At 38.9% G+C, this 12,442-nt stretch overlaps 1 protein-coding gene across 1 annotated transcript in view; it reads right to left on the reverse strand.

The window, feature by feature from the left end:
- Nucleotides 1-12,442, reverse strand: part of tafa2 (TAFA chemokine like family member 2) — a 58,847-nt gene that overhangs the window by 11,060 nt on the left and 35,345 nt on the right. Inside the window, exon 3 of the mRNA XM_018702859.2 lies at nt 766-921. Within this exon, the coding sequence (XP_018558375.1) occupies nt 766-921 (156 nt within the window). The remainder of the gene's footprint in view (nt 1-765; nt 922-12,442) is intronic.

The following is a 12,442-nucleotide window of genomic DNA, read 5'->3' on the forward strand; positions in this document are numbered from 1 at the left end:
CTTCTTTTCTTTTCAACTTTTCATTGCACCTCCAGCACCCTCCAGAGCCTTTAAGCTAGGTGAACGTTGAACACTTAAATCCCTCTGATTTTATAAACAAAAAATGTATTTATTATTTAAAAATATACTGAGAAACTAATTAAAAATCCTCAGTGTGTGGAGATTTTAAGTTCTACATATATATATATTTTAATATTTATATTTATATTTAAATGTATACATTTAAATTTAGCATCATGAAGTTATCACCGGTTCTTTTCTTTGTATCCATAATGAGGTAATAAAAATACAAAAAATTTGCAGATGTAGATTTGTTAACTGTACTTATATAGCACTTTTCTAGTCATATCGACCACTCAAAGCGCTTCACACTACATATCACATTCACCCATTCATACAGCACTTATTATATACACTGCTCTTTAACACATTCACACACCGATGTACACACGCATCAGTGTGTGGACATTTAATGACGCACCGCTCAACCTCCTGAGCAAGAGACACCAATAATCTAATAATCTAATCTAATATAGAACTACTTGTTTTTTCTTTGTAGTTGAAAAAGACAACAAACCGTGCTATTATTATAGGTTGTCCCCTGAGGGCATCTCTTAGAAATTCCATTTCAGTGGGGTAGTTTGTGCTGAAATACTGATGATCTAAGCAGAACTAATCCTCAAGATTTGAGGAAACGAGTCTCAGCAAAAAAGAACAACAACAAAAGAAAGATAACCCATGAAATATTTAGCTGCTGGATCGTACCATCTACACACGACGGGGCGGCTCTGGTGGTGCCGGCCACTTGCCCGGGAAAGCAGGAGCACTTGACAGTTTGTGACCTCTCCTCGATTTTGTTCTTGTTGCAGCAGCGATGCAACGCCACCACCTCGCAGGTGCCTGTTCGGACATGGTGCGCTGCTGGAGAAATGACAGGAAAAATGGGAAAATCAGCAGTGGTGCAATAATTATTACCCTCATCTACACACCCACTCTGCTGGCCTTGGATTGAGTCCCATGTGACTCTCTCTTGGGTCTCCGTTGCCTCCTCTGTATCCCTCTCATCTGTCTCAATAATGAAAAAATTACCAGGGAAAGCAGACTACCAATTTCTGTAAAAGGGTCCTTTTATAGAGGATTCCATTTTCCTGTCTTTATACGCATTTTTTCATAGTATCATTTTGTTTGAGTGGCTTAAAGTTTTTTGGGCTGAATGCTCATCTTCATTGTCTTTAAATCTAACCATTTTCATGGTTAAAAGCTATTTAATTTTCCACTTCCATAATGTTGGCAGAATCACAAGAGACAGATTACAAAAAGAATGGTCAAATTAGAAGCAGCGGAGGCTGAGATATCCTGACTTCTCTAATTTGAAGTCTCTAATTCAGTCAAGCTCCAAAAATGCTGGATTCTACATTTCACTTAAAACAACCAGTCTACTCTGTTTGTTAGACCCTCTGTAACTGGTACAGTCTGTATCCAATCTCACCATCTCCACTTTGTAATGCAGGCTTTTCATTATATATTTATTGTCTCCCACCTCAGGCCATGATAACTCTGATGACATCACTCTGACATCACCAGGTTTATTTTCTCAGACTTTACAAAACTCCCCAACAGAAATACAAGCCATTATACAACAGTTTTACACTGTTTAACCTATGGATAGCCATAGCAGACAAATTTGCTTTCCTTTTATGTTTTCTCAGTTTAAAGATCAGATCTTAATTTGACATAAAGAAAACGTAAAGAACAGCAGCAGCTGCTGTTATTATTTAACATGTATTAAAGACACAGTGAGTTTCAACCATGAATAAGTTCTCCAAACTAAAAAAAAAAAAAAAAGAAAAAGAAGTGCATGCTGGGAAGTTTGTTTATATGCTAATTTTGTTTCTTCAAAATCTTAATTCAGTGAGTAAAGTGAACTATCAGCAGTTCATTCATTCAACTCAAACAAAAAGACTTCATTAGAACAGCTGAATTAAGTCGAATCACCACAAAACTTACACATTTAAATTAATGCAGAAAGATAAGTTGAATTCACTAAATTCCTATATCATTTTTACAGTGCATGACTGATGTTAATGCAATGCTTTAATAGTGGACCCCTGGTTGGTTTGAATCATCAGTTGGTGGCAGTAATGGTAAAAGAAAGAAAGTAAAAGAAACCGCAGTGAATCTGCAGTAGTGAAAATCATGACTGCTAAAAAAAGTTGGTCTTGTAGATGTTAAGAAGACAGGACAGTCATATGCAGCGGCCAGAACCGTGTGAGCTGGAGAGGTTCCTGTGGTCCACTCAGATGCCTCACCAGCCGCACTGTTAGCAGCAACCTCTGGTTCTGCCGTCAGCGGCAGGAATTGTCACAGACCCTCTGCTCAACGAAAACGTGAGCAGAGTCCTGTTTTCTAATGTTTGCAGTCTTCCAAATTTGTCAGCATTGCGATTTCTCTTGTGGCCGTAATTTCTCCTAACTCCGGTCTGTTCCTGGTCTCTTGGGCGCTGAGCAGGCTGATAATTATACATCTGTATTCTGTCGTATGCATACGAATATACATTTTCAACCTCTACAGCTTCAAAACTTGAATTTGGATCCATATTTATTAATGCTAAACTTCTAACTGGGCCGGTCTCCCCTACGTTACGTCACTTCCGGTTTGTCGGTTTTAGATGCAGTAGGAAAATTTTCTCACAAAAACGGCTCTAGAAGTTGCTGTAGTGCATATATAAGTATATATTTTTTTAAATTCTAGTTTCTACATCATTTCCCTACACATTGATTCACTGTGGTCTCCAACCAGTAAGTTGCTCTTGAAGCCAAAATAACCCAGATGACATCATCAGGGTCATGGTCCCTTTAAGACCTTAATGGGATGGTAAATCTTTAACTGAAAGCAGACTAATTTCATTATTTTAGCGCTCTTTAAGCAGTGTAATTGAGGCAATCAATCAGGACTTGACATTATAAACATCATTAAGAATATTATTTTTATCCTAATCACTATGTGGGAAAAGGAAAAGGTGCCTTTAAATAAATGATAGTAAGAGTAAGAGATGGTAATGATTGGAACTGATATCATTCCAGATTTCCCACGACAAGCAGCAGCTCTTAAAAAAAATTCTGATATGTGAAGGGGAAAGTGCAGCGCTGCAGTATTTGGAACCAATTTCCAGATCACGCTCCATTGTCTGAATTATTTAGAGCCTGAGCTGCTCCATTCTCTTTTAATTGCATGTGACATTTTCATGAGGTGTCCTTCTGCAGAGATACTCACAGCCGCTGAGGTAAACAGTGAGTCTGAGATGACTGTGAGAAACCAGTCCTAACTGTCCGTACTGTAGTGGCTGAACTAAACCCCATTAATTATGCTTTTACTTCAGTGTGTTATATTAACAGACGGCAACAGTTTCCATCTGCTGTAATGAGCAACTGCTGAGACTAACAGTGATGGAATCAGTTGCTCTGCTGAGACAGAATGATATTAAATCTTAACATTACAATACCTCTTTTTCATAGGACTGAAAACATGACATTTACATTAAAATTAGCTGGAAATCTAATATTCCTCGCAACACATGTTTTTCCCTCCTTACTGCGTCTGGGTTGTCTGTTGTTTGTGATTGGATGACATCAAACATTTAACTGATGCCTGCTGCTAGAATAAGTGAACAGCGAAAAAACAAAGAGAGAGGAAAGTCCACCCCCCCAATACCACCACCACCCCGTCTTTCCTCATACATCAAAAATAAAGCAGGTAGTCGCCCAGAAGTAGCAGGATGCTTATTCACGTCCAGCCCAAACAAGAAAAGATATGAAAGACAAACACGCAGCAAGCTGCGCTGCTTTAGTTGTCTGTAAGAGAAGTGCTGCCAGTCTACCTCTAAAGGACGTGCTTCACACTGAGAGGCTGTGGTGTTTCTGACTGGATTGGGAGTTCTACTTGGATGCCTATTCAGCCTCCCCTGCCAGCAGATACAGAGAAAAGCATTCCACTCAGGAATCGGTCTGTCCTGCAAAGCCACTGTCCACCATTAAACAGGCTGTGCTGCCGCTGCTGGGACACAGAGGAACCATTTGGCTCTGGATGGGCCGCTGCTGTGGTTGTGTTTTCTAAATTTGTGTCTTTCAAAGTTTTTATAAGATGAGTATAATGCCATGTAATTCAAATAAAAGGATGCCGAGGTGTCCTGGGGGCCCAGTGGAGAAGAGACATGCCATTTAACTGCAGCGACCCCTGACTTTGTTGTATGTCGTATACCTCTCTATTTCCGTTTCTGTCACTATCAAAAAGGCGAAATGACAAAAAATAAACATTGGTATAGTTTTAACTCAGATGGCCCGGTTTCACTGGACAGTTTATTTAACCAGGACCTCAAAAAATTGTCCACAATTTGAACAAAAATGAGAAAACTCCCCACACACATTTTTGCTCATTGCTAAAATATTTATTAATTAACGAGTTTTCAGTCTGTTTGACCTTCACTGGGATTTATCCTTATTACCAGAACCAAAACTAAAATGTTTTCACACAAATATCCAACAAATACTTGTTACATAATCCCTCAACTGTAAATGAAGGTGTAAGAGTACCTCGTACACTACCTAGCAAAACCACAGTGTGAAAATACAATATTACAAGTACATGTCCAAATTCAACGTCTTACCAAAGTATCACAAGCAAAATACAATGTCAAGTTGAGTAGGCTTACGTTAATATACAGTAGAGAGAACTAGTGTGTGTAACACATATTGCTCAAAGGACTCATGGAGTAAAAAAAAACCCATAAAATTTCATATTTTGTGGAAAATTCTTGGCCTTAAGTCCTTGACCCATAGACATCAGCAGAGTCCTTGTATTGCTGCAGTGATGCTGCTCACTGCTGCCTCCTTCAGCTCTGACTTGTTGTGGGGTCTCTGCCTTCAGTCATGTCTTCAGCAGGTGGAAGGCAGCTCAGTCAGATTGGGATCGGGTGATTGACTCGGCCAGTCAAGGTTATTCCACCTCCTCACCCTGAAAAACTCTTTTGTTGCTTTGGCTTTATGTTGAAGATTGTTGCCCTGCTGAATGATGAAATGTTGTCTAATGAGCTTTGATGCATTTGGTTGAATCTGAGCACAGGATGGTCCTCTATACCACTGCATTCATCATGTTGCTTCCATCAGCAGTGAAATCATCAATAAATGCCAGCTTCACTGGCAGCCACACATGTCCAAGCCATAACAGAACCAGCTCCATATTTGACAGATGTGGTGGTGGCTTTGAGTCACAAGCTGTTCTTTTTCCCCTCCACACTCTTTGCATCGTTTTGGTAGAGGTTGATTTTTGTTTAGTCAGTTCTCAGAACTTTGATTCAGAACTCTACCAGTTTCTTTTTGTGCACTGCAGCATGGTGTTTCTGCTCTCTTGACTTGCAGTGCAGTCATAAAGGTTGTTTCTCTTCACCATGTAAATGATTTTCTGGTCTTCCACAAGACTTCATCAGTCTTTCAGGTCATTCGCATTTTCTAGTTTTCCTGTGGGTGGCTTTTTTACAACATACCTAGGTGTTGATTTTGGCAAACTGACCATCTTGATCTCTCTCTGATAGAATTTTTACTTTTTCCTTTAGCCTCATTATTATCTTCTTCACTTGTATGGTCACCTCTTAATTTCTCACATTGACTGACAACTTCACCTCAGTCTAAAAGGCAACTCTCGGCTCTGAATCAACTCTGAGCTTTGTTGTGCAGCTAACATTGAAACCACACACAGCCAACCAAGAAATATTTGGAAATATTTGCAATCTGGGCACTCTGTGGGCTATAAGGGCTATATCTCCCACACTGTTCTTCTGTATTGACATAAACCAACTCAAATTAAAGCTGAGACTTGACACTTTAATGTAGTATCTATTATCAGAATGTATTGAAGCACAGCCTGAAAAAGAAAACATTTGCAACTGTCTTACAGTCTGGGCTGCATACTATTTCACTGATTTATTGCTAGTAATGCATTAACACATAGGCAGCTTTTAGATGAGATTATATTAGATATGATTCAACTTTACTATCATTGCCTATTCTGACACACACACACGCACAAACTGGTGTCATCATATAAAAAAATATATAAACGGTTTAGTTCAAACAGTCTTCAAACAGTTTTACCATGCAGACTAACTCTGTCAGATAGAATAACTGTAGTGGAGTAAATGGTACAATATTTGACTGTAATGTAGTATAAAGTAGCACAAAAGTACAGTACAAGTACTTCAAATTTAAGTACTTATCACAGGACTTGAGTAGACTTATATATGTTCCACCACTGGCTCAGATAAACTACAAGTTGCAGTTTGTTCACAAATTTCTCCAAGACTGTGTTGGTGTAACCCAGTTTTCCAAACCACATTTTAGTTTGGGATGATCTGATTTCTTTCCTTCGGGAGCATCTCTAAACAGCACTTCAGTCCTTCCTGAGAAGTCATTTTGATGTAGCATAAAGGTTTAAATGCTTTTTTTGTTCTTCAAACAGAAAAGTAAAATCTGGGGGTAGTGTGAGTTTGTGTTTGTGAAGTGGGTCACAGAATTTTCTTGCATTATAATTTTAAAACTAGTGGAGTTAATGTGTTGCATTTTGGGGGATGACAGCACATTGTTAAAAGTACAACATGGAGTGGAGTCGATATCTTCAATAAAGATAATGTGGAAAATAATGTGCATATTAACAATGCATGAAAAACAAGTAGTACTATCTCAGATATTTTTAGAATAAGTATTAAAAGAAACAAAAATTGGTATTTTGGTTTCATGAGAAACAGAACATGGCCTTGATGGATGGTTTTCTACTACACTAAAATTTGTTGTGATGTGAGTGTACAGTTTTAGAGTAAAAAAGGAAATAAGGAATTTGTATCAGAAGAAAACGTGATGATAGTCTGACTCCAGTTGCAAACCAAAGCCCTTGGGCATTTTATATTGCTTTGCCTGCAGCTAAAAGAAAAAAAAAAAAAGTTAAGCCTGTGTAAGTTTGTGTAAATGATCAGATTTCATGTGTGAGCTGACAGGTGCTTTCTGTGCTCGCACCACTTCTCACATAGAGGTAATCACATGTGGAGGCTGACACTATTCCCCAGGATCCTCAACACAGGTGTGCTGCAACTCAACTAAAAACCTTTTCCCAAAGTGGAAAGGTCTGATGGATCTGTTTGAGTGACATTCACCAACAGATTGTGTTTGAAAAATTAAGACACACTTTACTTTAGATATTTATATAATGATATTTTAAAGATTGCAGATTAAAGGTACTGAGGCAACATTCAGAGACAAGAAAGAGACATTTTGTACTTGTTGTCCATTTCTCTTTCATAAATGATCCTCCTCCTCCATATCTTCCCTGTCTACTTGCTCTAAAGTAGTCTTACCTTGAAGTTTGAAAAAAGCCTTTTACTTCTGGCCCTAGCTCTCACTTTTGTAATTGTTTTTCTAGCACTTCTTTGTATTACATGTTCAAAATATAGTCACTTGAATAGTTGGAGTGTTGCCCAGACACTGTGACTGTGATCTGCATACTTCCTACTGCTGCTTCCTGAGATTTCAAGCTTATTTTAAGTGGCACTCATTAAAAAGCAGCTTCAGTGTAATGTGTCAATTGTATCAATTGGTGATTACGGAGGTTTTTTGTCTGCATAGTCCCACTTGGCCCATAGGCTTTACTCTGGGATGGTGTCACACACTCTAAATTCACTTTTCTAGGTTCTGAGAAAGTTTTACAGACATAAATCTTAATGGATTAAAAATTCATAACAGAAATACTTCTAATTGACCTTCTTTGCACTTGGAGGTTTCCTGCCAACAGTTTTACACACTATTATGATTTATAGGAACTGTTTTGTGGGACTTTTCAGGTGACGTAAAAACACAAAAGGCCCTCTCTAGTGCCTGTGTTTGATTTGTTCATTGTGGTGGACAAACATGGTGGACTCCTCAGATGAGGACCCACTCCCTATGTAGATGTGAAGGGCTCATTCTAAGCTAACAAAAAACACAGGGATTATTCTTTTCAGGTGATTGTGCACTAATGAAAACAGTATGAATATTATATTCTATTTCTATAGATCCCCTAAATCCCACACGCTTTTACAGTAAATACCAAAAGCAGCTGGTCCAATCCTGAGAGCTAACTTCAGCATGAACTCCAAACACTTGATGCTGACTATCATTATTCCGTCTTCACCAGGCATTTGTTTCTTTTAGTGAATCCTTTGAAACAGAGCTGCTTTCAGTGAGAAGTGATGGGCCTTTTCTGTCTGTGCAGAGCTGAAATTACTCTGCTTGAGAAGCTTAATGCGTTGGTCTCCGGAGACAGAGGAAACTGCAAATGATGCATACTTTGTATCATTCATGAGGCTGTTGTGAATGATAATGTAATCATTGCTTTGCCTCATACGCAGCACTGTGTGGAGCCAAAACTACCGCCTCTCATATAAAGAAATTATCTTTGACGATGACTGTAATTCCCTCTGTTACAAACCTACATAATGAGGTGTAGAACTGTTACGTTAATAGTGATGAACAGATTCTCCCCTCAAACTATTTGTTACTTTGTAAGTAGCACTTTGAGGAGTGATGGATGAGGAACCGCTTTACTCAAAGTACAATCTCTCAGCCGCAATTACAAATCAGGTTCACAGAGCCAAACTCAGTGCAACTGAGTATGTGGATTGATTGTTATGCCAAACATTGGGATTCTGTAATGTCTCTGACTGTTAGTTACTGCTCTCTCAAGGGTGAACACAGAGTTTTCCTCTCTTGGCAAGATGCTCTTTATGCAACATATAAGTCATTTTTATTACAAAGTGGAGAAAGTCTGAGGTGCAGAGCAAGCAACAATCTGATGCATATAACACAGGATTTACTGTAAGTCAGACATCAAGGTCATACTTCAGTGCAACGTTTGTAACAGTATGGAAAACACCTCTATCGCCACACTGAAAACTGAAGCTACACCTGCTGTATGTCTAAAAAAGACAGGGTATGTGCCCTCAAGTATATTTCATTCCATTCTGGTTCAAGTTCCCTGTCAGCAACGTGTGGCTTTGATTCTTGCTAAGTGGTTTCCCATTGTGGACGCTGAAATTCAAGGCTGTGATCCGAAGGTCAAACTTTAAACTCTCCACAACCACTCGAGCAATCAGAAAATGTAAAGGTACTGTGTTCAGATACAGATTGCATTATGAAAGCCAGATGCTGGAGATGTAACCCTGTTGTTTCAATCACTGAATCAGTTGAATCTTACAAAACTGATGAATTATGTTTTTAAAAAATCTACTTGAAAAATAATACACAAGATGAATTGAAACAGGAAGTAAAACTGAATGATTTCATAAGTTGTCAGTTTGATATTTTAGACTTAATATTATAAGTCTATTATATTTCCACTCAATACCAGCAAATCCTGTTAGTATGCCCTGCATTCTTGTGGCCTAAAATATGCATATGATGAGCACCTTAAACCAAGAGCGAAAGGAAGGACAAGTTGAATTTGAAAGGGGGCATGTACTAGAACAGGAAAGGAGATAACTTTAAAGACTTAATGTAAGATGCAATTAAAACAAATCAGACATTCCGGTCTGGGACTGAATCCTGTCCAGCTCCTCTATCTGCTCTGCCTCCTTCCTGGTGAACAGAATGACCACAGACACTTATTAAGTTTGTGTAAACATCCACTGTAGTAAAAGGACAGACTCAGTATATCTGTCTGACAAGAGAGCACAAAGGCAAACCTTCTTCTTTCATTAATCAAAGAGCAGAATGAACTGAATTTACATAACTGTCAGAGAGTAGACAAGCATGTTTGATGGTGCAAATATGATCCCGTCTATGCTGGCACAGTTATTTAAAGTAGTCAAAGCTCATGTGTGTTAGTACATCAACTTGTCTCCATGTTGAATTAAACTAAACTTGCCCTGCTTCTTAGAGGGTAGGCTTAGATTCCTCCTTCTTCTTCTCGTGTTCTCTGGGGAGAAATACATTTTCTCTTTTTTGGATGTGTTCCGGGTTCATTTCATCCCTTGAATGATAACAGGTTCACAGCAACAGAAATAACGCCCAGGGGAAATTAGAGGGGTTGCGGTGGCTATCAGAGAGAAATCGAACACGAGCGAGATTATTCTGATCCACTTCCTGCTGGAATGATGAGCATCTTGAGCGGGGGATCGCTGCCAATCAAAGCCATGCGCATCGAAGCGCCGGGCTCCCACCTAATTGGTCAACAAAGAGGAGAGAGGTATGCGCAAGTTCTATCACGCTCGCAAATGGACATCCTGTCCGGCAGCACCTCTGCCTGTCCACCACCAATTACCTGACGTTGTGTATTGTCAGTGGGACTCCCAGTGATGAAACATGTGGGTTGGCCTCTACTTATAATGTTGCTGAGTTGCCATAATTGATCTCCTTGGGTTTACTAGTGACGACTCGACAACACTTTTAATGAGGGTAGGGGAGATGGGTTTGACTCGTACCTCCAAAATAGCTGTTTCAATCCAATTACTCCCCCATTTACCGCTGTGACATTTCATTTGTGATACGCCATAGTGAGAAATTCCTTCCCAAGCACCTCACAAAAGAAGTGGCAGCCACTGTGGCAGCATCCCCCTGTGCGTGTCTCCTCATTTCACTGCAGCAGGTCACTCTGTCCTGGCCAGAGGGCTGAGGCTTCACACTATGAACAAATCAAACAACCCTCCACAAGACCAATTAGTTCCTGCAGAGATCAGTGAACAGATGGGTGGAAACTCAACAAGAAATGTTGCTGAACCTTTAATGTTCCATCCTTGTTTTCCTCATTTAATGAGTTGGCAACATAGAACCCCTGCCACTCAAAGCTTTCAGTTCCCTATATCTACAGGAATAGGCATCTTAAAGGGAAACTCCCATTTTACACATCAGTGTCAGTTTACTAGTGATGAAGAGTATGACTCAACTTGTGAAAACAGTTGTATAACGCCTTCTCTTGCCCTTGAGGAGCTCTGTCAAGTCTGAGAAAATAACCCCCAGTGATGTAATCAAGGATATCTCTGGAGACTGTATTTTTAATGGTATAGTAAGACAGTGTGGATGTGTGGATGTGTGGACTTTGACAGATGTAGGCATTTGCCAGGCAGGGAGAACAAAGAGTAAAACCAAGTTATGGGAAATGTAGTTTGCAAGATTTTGGAGCCTGACTCACACAAGGGACTAAAAGTCAGCACATCACAGGCTCTGATGAATCAATTTTGACCATTTTTTAAAAAATCCATCTCTTGTGAGTCCCCCAACTTTATATATTGTAAGTGCAATACTAAATTGCTAGAGTACCTCTTCAAAAATCAATGCTTTAAGAATGGGTGTTGGGATAAATGGAAAGTCCCTGATTCATTGAATGTCACTTGCTACTGCCTGGCTACTTTAAGGTGTATGGCACTGATAAAAGTGATTTAAAGGGTGAGGCTGGATTTATTCTATATTTTCATTATCAATAAATTCCATAGAAACTCCAAAACCAACAATACTTTCAGGCTATGTCTGTGGCACTCAGACCCAAACCATTCTTTGATGCTGAAGACGTCAACAACTTGACACCATAGTTTTTAGAAAATGTTACTTAAACAGGTGAAAATGCACTTTTAGGAACTACATTTAGCTGTGGATTAATACACATTTGGTGCACTAGCTAGTGTTTTACAGCAGAAGAAATGTGTGTGTGATCATTCAAAATATACTAGTGTGTTTGTGTGTGTGTATTCATGTTAATAAAGGAACATCTGAGCCAGCGTAACAGTTTGGCTCACTGATGTGTTTTTAATTGTTTTGGACAATGGAGCTCCATGGCACAGAGGAGTAAGATGTATTAGGCAATGCTTGTTAGTAGGACCAATTAATTTTTACTTTGATGTTTTCATGGGATTTGTTGACAATAAAAACATAGAATAAAGCTAAAGTATTATCCTTTAACATTATGAAAGGTAAACAGAGGCTGCAAAAAAAAAAAAAAAAATGCAAACCACTACAACTGTAGATTCAAACAAAACATTTGTGACTGCTGAAATCAGTGAGATAAAACATGACAGAAACTATGCCACGCACACTGTAGAATTCTGCAGGGATGATGTATTTTTGTCACTCCGGTTCCCTCCACAAAAAGCCAATGGAATTTTTTCATTGACAAACAAAAGTTAATGATACACACGTCTTGTTCAGTAAGATAATTTGCACAAATGAACACCAGTTTTGTGATTTTTTTGAAGTCTAAATACAATTGCTGAGACTGTAAAAATGCTCGTCAGGGTCAGAGTTTAACCTTGCCTTATTGGAATATTCACTTGTTCTATTAAGGATCAAATTTTCATTGAAGTAGATGTACATATGTTTGCATCTGATATCCTGCAGCAGTTTTTTCATTGCACCTGAGAAGTCACAGCCATGTA

Source organism: Lates calcarifer, linkage group LG18, assembly GCF_001640805.2.
Source record: "Lates calcarifer isolate ASB-BC8 linkage group LG18, TLL_Latcal_v3, whole genome shotgun sequence".
Taxonomy (NCBI): Eukaryota; Metazoa; Chordata; class Actinopteri; family Centropomidae; genus Lates; species Lates calcarifer.